Source organism: Rhododendron vialii, chromosome 2a, assembly GCF_030253575.1.
Source record: "Rhododendron vialii isolate Sample 1 chromosome 2a, ASM3025357v1".
Classification (NCBI taxonomy): Eukaryota; Viridiplantae; Streptophyta; class Magnoliopsida; order Ericales; family Ericaceae; genus Rhododendron; species Rhododendron vialii.
This window is the reverse complement of record NC_080558.1, coordinates 37,660,564-37,676,085: the sequence shown is the minus strand read 5'-3', so window position 1 is coordinate 37,676,085 and position 15,522 is coordinate 37,660,564. Positions and strand designations below refer to the sequence as shown.

The window sequence follows — 15,522 nt, the reverse complement described above, 5'->3', positions numbered from 1 at the left end:
ACATTTCCATTGAACAGACTTCCTAATCTGTGATTTAGTAGATGTCTTGTGCATTTCCAGGGGGATTCACCGCATTCTTTACTCAAACTGTAAGGCATAAACTTTTCACAGAGTCCTAACCCTAAAATAGTTTCACTAAAGCAATATGTTTCAAGCACGAGGACTTCAGCAAAATGCCAAATCAAAACTCAGGACTTGCATCTCTCTTTCTCGGACTTGTGATTGGAGGGACTAGTGAACTGTACATATAACAAATACCACTGTTCTAATTTGGTAACCCTATGAGTACTTATACAACTACGGATGGTTGATTTACGCAAATTCCGAGCAGAAGCTCCAGGATTCAACGTGCCAAAACACTTTTTGGCTTATTCCAATGAACAAAAGCACCAATCCTACAACAAACTGTAAGGTAGAAACTAAAATTCATGGTGACGCAAAACAACATGAAGCTTTCAACAACAATAGCATAAAAATTGTCCGTGTAAGTTTTTATCAAATGAATAAAAAGTTTCTTGCCTTCGTCGCCTTACAAACAAAACATTTGTCCTGTATTACTGGTTTGCATGCATATCAATGAAATGAGGAGATGATCATCAAGCTAAAAGAAACCTACTAATATAATTGAACTCACAGATTGAGTAACTTAGACGGGGCTGCACGTAATACAGTCAATGTCTCCTTCCATCTCCATTGGCGTTCAGATAATGGTACAAGACGTTGCAAAATTGACAAACGCCATTCCCAGTCTTCAACAAAACGCCTAGCATTTGAGATTCTCCAATCTAACACTTGTACCCCACTAGCAGGTATATTGCCAGTCAACCCATTCTCCTGTTCAGGCACAGAGGATGGTAGATTCTGGTGCAGAATATCAAGTATCATTCCTATGAAAGATACAACCATCTTGTTTCCCCCTTCAAATGTTGCATGGTCAGCATGATCCCCACCATAGATGGTAGACGATGACAAATGGCTCCCATGTGAAACACAATGTGTTGGATTGACGGAAAGATCATCCATATGTAAGAGCGAGATAATAACGTTCACCATCAAAATCTGCATATTGTTTTACATTGACCATTAAACAAGCAATAACGACTTTTCCTTCTTCAAAAAATGCAAAACAACATAACCAACAAAGAGCATTTTAAGTTCAGACAGTGAGAGTCATGCTAGAGCAGATTCATAAATACGTTTAAGATACCGGCAACCTACTACAAGGACAATCAATGTATCACTTTGTGGATTACAGCAATGAAGGTCTTGACTTAGAAGACAAATTTGTTTTTCTAAATCTCGAATGTATTTCGCAATACACTGAGTCTTTCTATTCATCAAGTCCAAGACCCACACGATCTACTTGGGTATGGAATCGGTGATCACTTAATATATGTGGGGTCCCTCTTCACCTAATAGCTTAAGCTTTTGCCCACTGATATAAACTTCATTCATGGTATCAGATCTAGGTCCATTTCAGCCCACATTAACAAACAAAACAAAAAAAAGTGGCCACGTCTCGAAACTTCTAAAAATATATTCAAAAAATTAGCACACATGACACATCTCAAAAAGAGTTGCCTGGGTTTGTGTCCAATACAATACAATGTCAAAACTCTCCAGTCAACCTAATAGCCTAAGCTTTTGGGTTGGATCCAAAATTTCTACATTGCCAAGTAGCGTCGCCAAAATGACCTCCGGAAGAAAGGGATTTCAAACAATGCAAAGCTGAAAATACCTTGCGTGGAATATTATTGACAGCCTCAAGATGGTTACGCAGATCTTTCAAATAGCTTAAAGCCATTTGGTGATGGCTTCCAGTTTCATCAATCATACTCCTTTCCATGGCTCCCAGTGCAAGAACAGTGAATTCAAGAGCATAACGCATGTGCATGAGTTCAATGTCTTGCATCCTAGAAAAACCATTTCATCAAATTATCAGGATGTGAAAGAGGAAAAAGTTGGGGGAACCCAATGTTAAAGAGGAAGTTTCATTAATCTGCAGTTGGGGTTTTAAATATCCGTAGTTGCAAATATTAACAAGCAACTACTATAACGAGTGAATATATCCACCACCAGCACTTAAAATTGAAGTCATCCATCTTTAGCAGCTCAAGGTCATCAGAAGTGTACCTATGTCAAGCTACAACACAATTATCATGGGAAAGGAAAGATGGGGATGATGGGATAACATGATGAATGGCAATCAATGAAATGTTCTTGTATTTCTCCTGATAAGTAGTGAAAATCTTGAAATCCCACTGTGGAACATCACCCCATACTACATGACAAGCAACCTCTACCTTTGCTCAAGTCACCTTACCTTCAAAAAATTGTATTGCTAAAATTAATGTATCTCCAGCATAAGCAACAAAGTCTACCGCCATATTTGAAAACACCACCCAATGGGCGGTGGATAATACTCATATAATGCCACAAAAGTAAGATTTTCAATGCACAGTACACAAATCAAAAAATATCTCTAAACATCCCATAATTTCAAAAACTCTTCACGAATGCAACTTTACGCGTTATCCACCACTCTAAGGGTAGTCGTTAGCATATTCCATTTAATTATCACCCCTCGGAAAAAGAGATCAATAGTCGAAAAATGTCATGAAACAGACGCAAGAAAAATGGAATCGCACCTCTTCCAGGCTGATACAGTTGAAGCCATCGGCTGCATGCTAATCAGTTCAATTGCATCTTGAAACTTTATGCCTGGAACTACGTCAAACAAAACCTACAGAAAATAAAAATACAAACACTTTAAAAAAAACACGAGAAAAACTAAACAACACACACTAAATGTTGACTTCAATGTAATCAATATAAACAAAAATTACTCAAACTTAAAGCAGATCGAACATAGAAGCAGGAGCAAATGAAATGTACTAACTGTTGACTTTCTTGGTTTCTTGTTTGTTTTACTAAGAACAAGCACTTAAGAACAGTACAAATTTGGTTTTATAAACCCACCCTGTCAATTGAATTGAAACTATTAGTCACCAAGATGCCTCTAGGTTCCAAAAGAACTGTAACTGCTAATTCTTTCTTTCCTTTATATTTCTTTTGTCTTCTTAACCCCCTGGAGACACCCATTCTATTCCTCTCATAAAGAAGGTCAATCATCACATTCACCGCTAAAGTTGTTGCCATGAACCAAATAAGTGAATAACTAAATATGTGACATGTCAAAACCGACCGCCAGTATCTCATTTGACAGGTTAATGATATCTTATACTTTCTTACTGAGTTTAGCAACTTAGCCTAATATTGTGATATTAATCAGCAGATATCTAGACTTTCTTTGATATATTCATGTAGAAAGAAATTTGAGGTGTGTCTATACATAAGCATATTAGTGCAACTACCACCTCTTATCCAAATTCGTTCGCTTTGCAAAGCGTCACTCTCTCTGTCCCAAATTATTTGTCCTTTCAACTTCGGATGTCCCACAACACAGTTCATAATAGAAAAGACGAAAGTACAATTTTTTCTAAATTTCCAATGTTATCCCCTGCAGTTTTCTAAATATATAACAAGGTAGGAATAATAAACAATTATTTGAAATCCAACAATTTACGTACAATTAAATCCCTAATCAGTTGATCATATGTCCCCATCAAAAGGTTGGAAAAACAGCAGGAGATGACTATTATGGGACAGGGGGAGTATCTTCTGCTTCGATGGCCCAATCTTAGTACCAGGAACCTCCTATGGTGTGGCGAATCCACCTCATAACCTCCCTCCCATGCTCCCAAGTCAGAGTTTCCTAGGAACCTCGCTCCCATCAAGAAAGGAACCCACTACCAATTACAATAGAACCTCTTAGGCATAAAAATCCGAAAACAAACAAAAGTAAAAGATACCAAACAAGAAAAATTACGAAGTAATGATAAGATACTAGAAAGATATTAACTCAAATTTGCTCAACTACTTAGTGTAAACATAATATTTAGTTAAATCCACTAAAACGATATTTGTAGGTGACACGAATTGCAAATTACAATATATACTTGTATTACATTTTTATTTCTATAAATTATTCCTAAATCCTCCCCCCGGCGCTCCCAAACGAGGATCGTCTATGATCCTCCGCTCCCCTGCCCTCGATCCCGCTCCCTCCCCTGCTTCGTTCAGCTAAGGGCCCAACTAATTGCATCACTTGCAGTAGTAAAAGCCAATGTTAGCGACATTCTTTTCATCTCACGCTTAAAATATTTGAAATCTATAGGTATAACTCAAGATGCCAATGAACCTAGATGGATGAAAATATTTGTAAGGAGGGGATAGGACTGAATGCAAGAAATGAGATAAAGAAAAACATTATGCAAAGGTAATCATGATGGTTGTTCTTTCCTTTTTCTTACAAGTTACAAGTTAATCAGGAATCGGGATGATTCTATTAACGGCAAATAACAAGTTCTGCCACAGCATAGATAACATTCAGCCACTTCAATTATAAAGTATACAATGAAAATAGAAGAAAGATTGTGTGCTAATTAAACAAACAGCATGCTCATATGCCAAAATAACTTGGGGCCATGAGCTCCTGGTAGTTAAGTCGAAATTCCTAATAATTTGACACCCTTAGCAAGTCCAAAAATCAATGCCTTGTTTGGATGGTGTTTTAAAAAATTTTGAGTTTGGTTTTTGGGTAATGAGTGGAGAGAGAAATTAGGGTAATGATTGGAGATATGGGTAATGAGTGAAGAGAGATAGAGAGAGAAATGAAAATAATGATTGGAAAGAGGAAAGAGAAATAAGAGTAATGATTGAAAGTAGGGGTAATGAGTATTTTTTGAGTTAGAATTTTTTTTTCAAAATACCAACCAAACAAGGGCCAAAAGTCAACCCCCCCAAATTATTTATACGTATAATAGCAAATGAAATGCAACTTCTTAAGTATGACACTAACCATCCTGGAAAAGTTTAAGATCAGATAAATTCGAGGAAAACATATATATATTATATAAAACAAAGACCATCATGCTAGTATAAGCCCTCTGGAAATATACAATGAAGCACTGATGAATTGAAGTCAGGAATTTTCTGATATCAAGCCTCTTTCGCATTGAAACATCACAATCTTCGCATTGAAACATCACAATCTTACCCGAAGGGCACTCTGAACAGATAATCTTTCAAGCACAAAATTTTCGACGAAAGGATCCAAGTGAGCATCTTCATTTGCATACTCTACTAGTTCTTTTCGAGACAACAATACTGATGTTTTTGAACTCCAAGATCGACCAGAGTTGACACACGCAACAAAAGAAGCCAGATCAAGCTGATAACATAAAGAATCACAAAGATGCTCAATGCAGGACACCTGTCAAAATCAGAAGTGAAAATCACATACTGCTGTGAACGAAGGATGAGATCCTCTTCTAAAATAAAGGAACAAAGAAAAGAGAGAAAAGCTGATTCAGCGTTATGAATTTGCATAAAATTTACGAAAAAATAGTTATTGTCGTTTAAGCGAACAAGTGTAAAATCAGAAAGTAAATGTTGCTACAAATAGAAGTATTGTTATCAATAAACTAAATCCAAGAGCATCAGGTCCTATAATTGCATAAGGTACCAAGAAATAAGCTTTAAACATTTATCCGGATAGGAACAACAATAGCATTGGAAAAAAAGAGTTAGCGAGTAGTGGTCTGATCTTCCCAGGCGAACAAGTGTAAAATCAGAAAGTAAATGTTGCTACAAATAGAAGTATTTTTATCAATAAACTAAATCCAAAAGCATCAGGTCCTATAATTGCATAAGGTACCAAGAAATAAGCTTTAAACAATTATTTGGATAGTAACAACAATAGCATTGTAAAAAAAGAGTTAGGGAGTAGTGGTCTTATCTTCCCAGGCTGTTAATGGTTTTTGTTCTGTTTCTTGGATGGGATCCTTCTTTCCTTATTTCTTCTTTCACTTGTATCTTTTTGTCCACGGGTTAATTCCCCTTGGCACTTACCCAATACCATTTTCTTAACTAGTCAAATACCAATGAGAGAATTTCAGTACTACTAACTGCACTTTTTATTCAGATGGCGTGTAAGCCTCTTACCCTTATCTAAATATAAATGAAAGGTTCCACATACGCGTTGAAACAGCTTCTTCTTCTTTTTTTGCCAAGTCTCATTTATTTTTATGTGATTCACAATGTTTTGTTGTATTCCAGTGGAAACATTTGAACTTTGTTATTCTACTATTGTTTGACACTTGGAATACAGAAACTTTTCAGTCATTTCATTGGAAACAAAAAAGAAATAGTGTTTCTCGCCAATAGGGAAGTCTCCCCAGCCCTTGTACTGAGCATACACACAAGTATGAAGACAAAACAATTAACCACAATATTATGGAAACAAAAGTAATTACCTCATCTGCCTGACTACCATATAGAGAAGACTCTTCCAGCCGTAAAACTTGTGACTTACTTGTCCACAGAAGTTGCATTAGTTTCCTCCTCGCAGTTGTTTTGCCACACAACAGATCCCAACCCATGGCAGCTACCAGAGGTTGAAGTCGTGGAAACAATGAAAGAACCTATCTCACAGATGGAAATAGGATATTGGTGAAACGAAAAGAAGCAAGTAAAAAAAAAAGAAGTAAATAGCATCACTCATCACACATTACACAGGGCAGTGTCCATGATACATAAAAGGAAGTAACACATTCATCATTAAAAAGAAGCAACACATTCACTTTTCTAATTTCTCTTACAAAACGTTATACAGAACGTACAATGCTAGCCTCTTGAAGCTGCTCCCTCTTGACAGCAGACAGGGCAGTGTCCATGACACATTCCAGTACATGCAATCCAGAAACACGAGCATAATGGTACATGTCTCTCATGCAAGAGAAGGTTGCCATTCTCAATGATGAAGCTCTTTCATCTGGATTTATCTCGGGCTCCAAGTTGGCCATAAAACTCTGAAGATGCTCAAGGGGAGGAGAAATCTGGTTGTTATCTGCCACTCTGAACATCTCAATCTCTTCTGCGAGAAAATCATCATGAATAGACTGCAGAAGATCATCGATATGAATAAGTGAAAACTCCAACAATGTAAATCCCATTTTTTTAACACTGTCATACTTGTTATATGAAATATAAGAGCACATCCTCATCAACCATAACAAAAGCATATACCCATTCTTCATACACATTCATGCGTAATTTTTACATTCTCCTATAACTAAAAAGTTGACGGTCAAATTTTAAAAAAATACACAGGATGAGGATCGCGAATGTCCACATGATAAGCAGGTACAAAGAAATAGCACATCTGCACAGAACCAGCCATTCTTGATGAATAAATCTCCCACCCACTTTACTTGATGGAAAAGAATAATAAAACCACCTGAATCATTTGAACAAGATTTGTGCAGTTTGATGAAAGAGCTTCTCCATAAATTAACAACAGTTTATCTCGCATGGCCAACCAGGTGTCTCCATATACAGTCTTCGTTGACAAAACTCTCTTGAGGAGATCTTGCAAAACCATGCTATCAGAGACATCAAAAGAGAGTACAATTTAATATCTAGAACAGGAGAAGAAAGTAAAAAGACTATATCTACTGCATGTTTCAAAACCACTAAAGATAGAGAGGCAAGAATACACATATATATCCGTTGTGACTACATCTATGCGGTGCCTGGTATATGGATTGGCTTTTCAATAGACGATAATCAAATCTTATTGACAATTATCGCTGCATAAAGTACAAAATTCTGACCATGAAATGCCTTCAAAGTGGAGGTCGTTGTTCAACAAAAACTTGAGAAGTGAGCACCTTTAGCATTGCTACAATTTCCCCAACTATGAGAAACTAAAGCTAACTGCTGCTTTTTTTAGTTTTTGAGCTTTAGGTAGGCATGAGCAGTTAAAAGCTAACAAGAAAATAAGCCAAGAAGCAATTACCTTTGGCTTTCAAAAAATCATTGATCCCAAATTGTACGCCAGTGCAAAGAGACGGAAGAATACATTCTATATTACGCATGGACCAGCATTAACATAACTTACAGCAAAGGTACAAACATTTTCAAGAGCGCACCATTGTAAAACCAGCCTTTCAGCAAGTTAAAAACTATTTGAGAGTAAGGAGCAATTAGTTTCAAACTTTGTCACTAGATTGGGCCCAAGGACACAGATGTTTGCCTATCAAAAAAAAAAGGACACAGATGTTCTGAAGCTTCACAATTTCAGATGGATACCAACATACATTTGCCTGTTCAGAAGTAGCAAAATAGGAGCATTTTTCAGACATAAAAAGCTCAAGACCGCAAGTTTTGAAGCATATTTGGTTGGAGCTGTTTGAGGGGGGAAAAAATGGCATATAACAAAGACTATTTCAATAGTTGTCAAACAAACTCTTCGAAGACCGACTACATGTACTTTTCTGCCGGAAAAAAGTTTGATAACCTATGCCAGCTCAAAATGATGGTGGTGCTGATTTTTGGCTCTCTTAATTAAATAACTTCTATGGAGGAGAAAACTCAGATGATGAAGTACACTTCAAGACATACAGCGCATGAGAAAGACAGAGATAACAAGCTGAAACATAGAGATATTTTGTCCGGTGAGTGGAAACTGATATTAGCCAAAAGTGCTTGTTGATATCGGGACAATGGGACGAGAAAACTAGCTAGGACTAACATTTTCAACACTCTTAAGTACAATGGCAATGAAAGTGATTATTCGTGTGCTGTGCAATTTGATTTGAAGGGAAGTTGTTAACAAGCTCATCTTGCCAACTCAGACAGTGGAGACTACTATTCCTTCACCCTCTATTGCTACATAGACCCCATTCATCCTCAATCATGACCCAAGCTCACCTACATTGAGAGTCCATCATGGTTCTCTTATCAGTCTTCTTACAAATCATATTGTCTTTAAGTATGGATATTCCTGACCTGTCCTTGGAAAAGTTTCCACGTCCCACTATTTTATTGCCTTCACTTCTATTTTCCATGTCCCTGTTTTTTCCTTAACATGTTATCAATTAGACTTAATGTCTAGGTCGCTCTGTAGTCTTTTCTCCAATTTAATTTTTTCTCTAGCGCCTCAAGACAAAGATGATTGGTTCATCATGAGAAGGACAGCTAGTGATTCTAGATCCTAATAGCTCCTCTTCAATTCAGGGTCGGCCATGGCTTAACAACAGGGCCCCCAAATCTCTGATCATAATACATAATATATTTGTCAGATTTTTAACTGAGTAGTTGCTAGCTCAGTGGTAGGAAATTGTTGCTTTAATCGAATCTCGTTGCTACGTTTTCAATGCTCTCAGAGAGCCTTCCTTTGAAATACTTGAGGATAGCTATTGTTCATGAGGTTTGAAACCAAAACCTCGGGTTGGATGATCACAACTTTACCACTGCTCTACCAGCGTCCTCTTGCAGTGCCTGCACCAAAATATATTGTAACATATATATAACGTCCAGATCAATTTCTTCTCCCTAAATGTAACTTAAATCTTTCTCTTCCTTTTTTTAGAAGTCAATTCAATTAACGAAATAAGATCTTATGCCATTTTATATTATCCTAATCCAACATTTGATTACTGACAACTAACAATTCAATTTTATTCAAGTGCTCTTTCTAAATCACAGCTCAAAATTTTATTAAGGACCTCCTGTTGAATGTTCACTTTGGGACCCCAGAATCTCAAGGGCAGCACTGCTTCAATCGCATCATCTGCTTTGACCACCACCATATAACCCCTTTAGTGGCATTTTCAATTTGGACACTCCGTCTTTCGGCCAAACTTAAAGTGTATCCTCCTTCGAGTCGTTACTCCATTTCAGATTGGTCTAGTTTAGAGTGTAGAGCTTGTCAGCTCATTTCAAAATTCGGGCCTTAGTCGTCATTGGTCTGAATTTTTTGATGTGGTCCATTGAGGGCCTTCTGTGCTACTACCAATGGATCTCCTTTTACTTTGTTATGGTTGTGGACAGGCAACAAATATCTAATTACCACATTCTGGATTTAAGTTAGACGCTCAAATTTCTATTTATTTTGGTATGAGGATTAAGAGTTTGGATCGAATAATGCCATAGACTATACGCAGTTTGGTTAATTTTGTGCTGATCATTCAGGATGCTACTTATGCACACACCAGCAAAATGCAATTGCTTGATGAAAGCATTGCCATTTGTTGAATGTTGCTTGCACCTTTTCATTCAATATGCCTGACCCCTCCCACACTTTTGGCGTGGCATTTTACTTGTTGCATGCAACTATGTCATAGGCTAGTTGGTGTAATAAATCATAGGACTCTGTTTTTCTATCCTGGGCATTCACCATTTCCTCACTCCTCCTCTTAGGGGTGTGCCTTGTGCTCATCTTCTCAATCATGGCCTATGCGCAAATGCGGATATGGACAAGGATACGGATAGAACACGATACAGATACTGTACTACGATGCACCCAAAATGAAAGGGATACATTGGGGATGCATTGTAAAATCATTATTTATAATTATCAGTATTCAAATTATTATCCTAAATATTTGAAGCTTGTAAATGCATAAAATTAAATTAAATTAAAAAAAGCATCAACAGTATGTGATATACATTAAATAGATTGTAACAATGTGGTACAATTTTCGAAGCCTGTGAAGTTGTTTGGTGCAACTACTATTTCTAAAAAGTTTATTTATGAATATTGACAGTGTACAAACGGTTCGTGTATAGTGTGTCTGTGTTACAATGTGTGATTTTGTGTCTGAGAGAGAGAGAGAGTCAGAGAGTGAGACTCTGAGAGAGAGAGAGAGAGAGAGAGAGAGAACTAGTGTTCAGTGTTCAAAGCCTGAGAAGTGAGAACAGAGCAGCTAAGGCAATGAGTGGATGACATATCAATCGAAGAGTCGTAGGGTTTGTTTAAGACTTCTGCCTCTATGTATTATCGACTGATCCTTCATGGACATTTCTATTTAGAGTCTGCCCCTTACTGAGTTACTCCTTTAAACAATGTCATTCTAACCCCCACTGTAAGCCGAAAGTTTCCCGACATATATATCATAAGTTTCCGGGGGTATCCGAATGTATCCGTAGTTATAAACATTTAAATTAAATACTGAATATTTATTTGTCATATTCGACAGGTATGAGGCGCGTACCAATATGCGATACAAATCTGATACACATCCTCGACTAGTTTCAGAAAGACAATTGTTATGGCCATTCTAAGACTTTGATATTCCTTATAGGTGTTAAATTTTCTTACTCAACCTCCTTTTCTTTGCCAGGTCAACAGTTGTGTGTGGACCTCATCATTGCCATGAGGGAGTATCTTCATTTCCCCGATCGACTCTGACTCCTTTACCTACTTCTCCCTTGACTAATCCTCATGCGCAAGTTATCATGGATCTCCAGACAAGTACGCTGTTTCCTATTTCCTATATTCTCCGTCTTCCTGTCATATGTTCTTGCTCTTTCCTCCATTACTAATCCTAATTATCACCTACTGCTTTGTTGCAAGGTAAACTCACATATACTTGATACCATATTGTGTCTTATACCCACGTTTCACACATTATATTGCTTGGCATGTAAATTGTCTTCTATTTCTATCTCTCGTCTTAATGCTGACTTTATATTCATCTGAATGCAAATATTTAGGGGTGATGAAGCGCTCTTTGAAAGAATCGTACATGAAAGCTTACCATGTCTCCACCTAGGAGACAAACAGTTGTATGTCATTGCATTTACAAGGGCAAGTATCTTTCTGACGCTCAAGGCACAAACTGGCACAAAAGTTCGCACACGAACATATGGTGGTTGATTATCGGTAGACCTCCTCCTCTATGGCACGTTAACCCGTTCTCCTTTCCTTCTGTAGCACGTTAACCCTTTCTCATCTCCCTGCGCCCAATTGTTGAATGTTTTTAGAACTTCCATAGAGGTTTCACAAATGACCTGTGGCTTCAGCTTGCTCATAAACGGGGAAAAAAACAATTGGCCTATAATGTGGTGTCACTACTCCATCCAAATTTGTTTGTCCCATTTTGGTGTGCCAACTTTCTAAGGGAATGTGCACTGCAGTTTGAATTCAAGTATCAAACATTTATCCTAAGAATGCCCTTTATCTCCTTTATACATATACTAACCACTTGTTAGGGCTAGATGGAATTTAAACGCCGTTTGACTTTTCATGAGGAGTAAATATTAATGGTTATCGAAAATAGAATAGATGAGTAACAAGGAGGGACAGAGTGGACCTCCAAGTGTCACCAAAAGCTTAAAATCTGAGCGATGAAACTGGGTTTTAGTCTTTTAGATATGCGTGAAGTTAATTAGTTCAGTGCCCAACTAAAGAACAACACAGGAAACAACAAACCCAATCATTAACGGATGCCGTTCATGATGTGTCACTATCCAACAAGGGTGTGGCCTATTTTGATGTGTTTAACAGTTAATTGTACAAAAGAGCAAGAGACATATATATTGAAGTGGAATAACTTCACATAAAGCACTTCAGTAGTTCACAATCCATAAACCATAGCCTTTTTCAAATCAATAAATCAAGAATGTAGACAATCCATACCGGTACTCAGTCTCTTCGACTTCATAACCTAGGTGAAGGAACCGAACATGCGACACCGCTCCTTCCTCGTCACCCTTTCCAAGGCATTCCCTCATAGCATCCAAATGCACAATCTGAACACTCCTCTGCACCAACTTGAGCAACTTCACATCCTTCTCCTCCTCCGATCGCTCTCCTTCCCTCCTCAAAGTAATAGCTAAACCCGAGTCATCCCCACGCTCACCGCCCTCGACTTGTTTCCGTATATTCCCACACAACACATCAAACACCACGGCATTTTCCAACACAACACTCCTCAACCGCATCAACTCATCCCCCTCCAACACTACCCCGCCCCCGTTTTCCCTCTCATCGACGCCAATCGAATCCGGTCTCAACCGGTTAAACCCTAACTCCGCTAATTTACCCAAAACAAGCAGTGATTCAGATTCGCCCGGATCACCACCACCGCCCAACTCCTTCAACTTAGAAGTGATTGTTTCAACGTACAACGAGAACTCGACGCGTAGGCGTAGCGACTCGGGGTCGAAGCTCCAGGGGGAGGAAACGGCGTCGTCGTGGTTGAATTGGAGGAGTTCTAGGGTGGAGAGGTAGGCGAGGAGAGAGGGGGAGGGGCAGGAGTGGGGGGACCAGAGGATGTTGTCGAGGCGGCCGTTGAGGGAGACTAGGGTTTGGAGGATGGCGCGGGCGAGGTCGGGGTTGCGGGCGCGGAGGCTGAGGAGGGTGGCGCGGAAGGGCTCGAACTGGGCCAGGTAGAGGTGGTTGGCCGCGGCTCGGGCGAGGAGTTCCGTGTCTTTGTCTTCCATTGATAGAGAGAGAGAGAGAGAAAGAGTTAGGGTTTTGGATGGGGGATCATGGCGGTGGTGGAGACGATCGAAAGTTGCAGAGAGGATGACGTTGGAAGTGTGGAGTGGGGATGCCGTGATGCGGTGGTCGAATGAGAGAATGATCGATGGGGTGTTCGAAAAGGGAGGTGATAATGCCACTACAGATTTTTATTGTGCCACGAAATGTTCTTGTAGAAGGACAAATTTATTGCATCACGTTCTTGCAAGCTTGCGCCTTGGACCCTTGAAATTTTTTGATGTTTCTGTGAGCAATAATTTAAGGATCACTTATTTAAAAAATATTAAGTTGTTCCCATTAATCTATAAGTTGTTGCAAAATGTTAAATTATTTCCACTAACCAATAAGTCGTTTAAGTTGTTACAAAATGTTAAATTGTTTCCACTAACCAATAAGTCGTTAGAAATTTTAAGGTTGTTAAGAGAGAGAAGTTGAAAAATGTCAGGTTATTTTCACTAACCAATAGGGTTATAAATGAGATGCAAAACTTGTTGCTTAATGTAAACGCTTGTCAAAATGCAATAAGTTGTAGCAACATGGGCTAAGGGATTCTCAAATTTCATAGGAACTATACTATGTGTAGTATAGAAGTAAATTCATTGTGAACAAACATGTACAAAAGACACCATTACAAATTTGTTATCCATTTTTTTATTGAGAAAAAATATGCAATGGTGGTTATGCACGAAATTGTTCAGAAAAATATCGAGGGAACAATGTGGTTGGCAGGGGGATTTGATTGGGAGGAAATGAGTTCAGGGCAAGGTTCAAGAGATCGCGGTCTACAGCTTTTAAATATTGGACCCAAAATAGGAGCCCATTTTCTAAAGCAGTACTTGTATTATTTTTTTCCTCTCTCAATGTATAAGAAGCATATCTAGTGGTTTAGCAGTAAAATGAAGGCTATTCCCATAGGTTGCCTAAGTTCATATTTTTTTTAAAGTGTTTTTTTGACAAAAATACATCTTTTAAGTGTTTATAAGCCAAAAATAATTCTAATATCGATAGTTGGAGCTACAATGTTTCGAACCAGTGTCAAATTGGATATTTAGCAACAACCTAAGCCATTGAAGCCAAAGCATTTACCATATTAAATAACCAAAATAATTATATAGATAAATATTTTCATTATTGTAAATATATGTAGGACCTTACTCCACCATTTGGCCTAGGACCACTGAATACCTCGGCCAGCCCTAATTGGGGTAGAGGATGGCAATGGAAGAGGAGGAAGGTTGAAGTGACATGGGAGAGAGAAAGAATGTCATCTAATTATTTGCAGCTTAATGTGAGAGTAGAGGATAGGAGGGGTGATGGGACAGTTCAAGGTGAGTGGAGGGAGGTGATGGTTAGGAGGAATGGAGAGTAGGTTAGTGTGTATGTTCATGAATCGGTTTATTAATATTTTTGGTCCTCAAAGTATTATGTTAGTCTCATTTTTGTTCCCAATGTAAAATTTAAAGATATTTGGTCTCTAACGTATCAATTTTGTACGAATCTAGTTCCCAAACCTAACGTTGTGAGCCCCATCCGTTAAAATAAGGCTCCGTTCCGCAACTCAAAATAAGTACTTATTTTTTAAAAAGGTAAATTCAAGCTAAAAAATAATATGTTTACGCAAATAATTTTTCTACTAATATGGATCTTGTTTGATAGATCTCATCAAGATCTTTTACACGGTGCAAAAAAATTTTAAAAATTATTTTTTATTTACATTATTTTTGAATTTGAAAATATGAAATAAGCTGCTTATTTTTTAAGAAGATTTCTAGAACGGGGTCAAAGGGACATTATCGTCATTTTGCCAACCCTCAAATTTTTGCCTAACAAAAAAATAGAAAAAGAAGATGAAAAGAGGAAAGTGCAGTGGCAGCCATCGTCACTACTGCCATGGCCGCCGGCTGCCGTTGCAGCCACCGACCCACCACCCTCATTTCTCTCTTCTTCTCCTCCCCCTCCTTTTTTCTTCTCCTCCTCTCCTCTTCCCTTTTATTCTCTCTTCTTCTTCTTTAGAAGAGCACTATCATCAAAAAGTACAATTAGTGACCTGGAATTTATCAATTCGAAATTTGTAAATGGAAGGGACTTCATCCACGTCGGAAAAGACTACAATGCACACCCTTTATTTG

At 38.1% G+C, this 15,522-nt stretch overlaps 1 protein-coding gene across 5 annotated transcripts in view; it reads right to left on the bottom strand.

The window, feature by feature from the left end:
- Positions 1-13,565, bottom strand: part of LOC131316773 (uncharacterized) — a 48,716-nt gene extending 35,151 nt beyond the window's left edge. For 2 of the 5 annotated variants that reach the window (XM_058346212.1, XM_058346213.1), the window contains exons 1-8: positions 12,548-13,565; positions 7,361-7,505; positions 6,744-7,022; positions 6,378-6,545; positions 5,120-5,335; positions 2,649-2,743; positions 1,739-1,913; positions 635-1,059 (exon numbers count right to left, since the gene is read on the bottom strand). In XM_058346212.1, the coding sequence (XP_058202195.1) occupies positions 635-1,059; positions 1,739-1,913; positions 2,649-2,743; positions 5,120-5,335; positions 6,378-6,545; positions 6,744-7,022; positions 7,361-7,505; positions 12,548-13,353 (2,309 nt within the window). In that variant the 5' untranslated portion in view covers positions 13,354-13,565. Of the gene's footprint in view, positions 1-634; positions 1,060-1,738; positions 1,914-2,648; positions 2,744-5,119; positions 5,336-6,377; positions 6,546-6,743; positions 7,023-7,360; positions 7,506-12,547 lie in introns of those variants that run through there. The other 3 variants (XM_058346214.1, XM_058346215.1, XM_058346216.1) reach the window with 3 other exon arrangements.
- Positions 13,566-15,522: the final 1,957 nt, after the last annotated feature.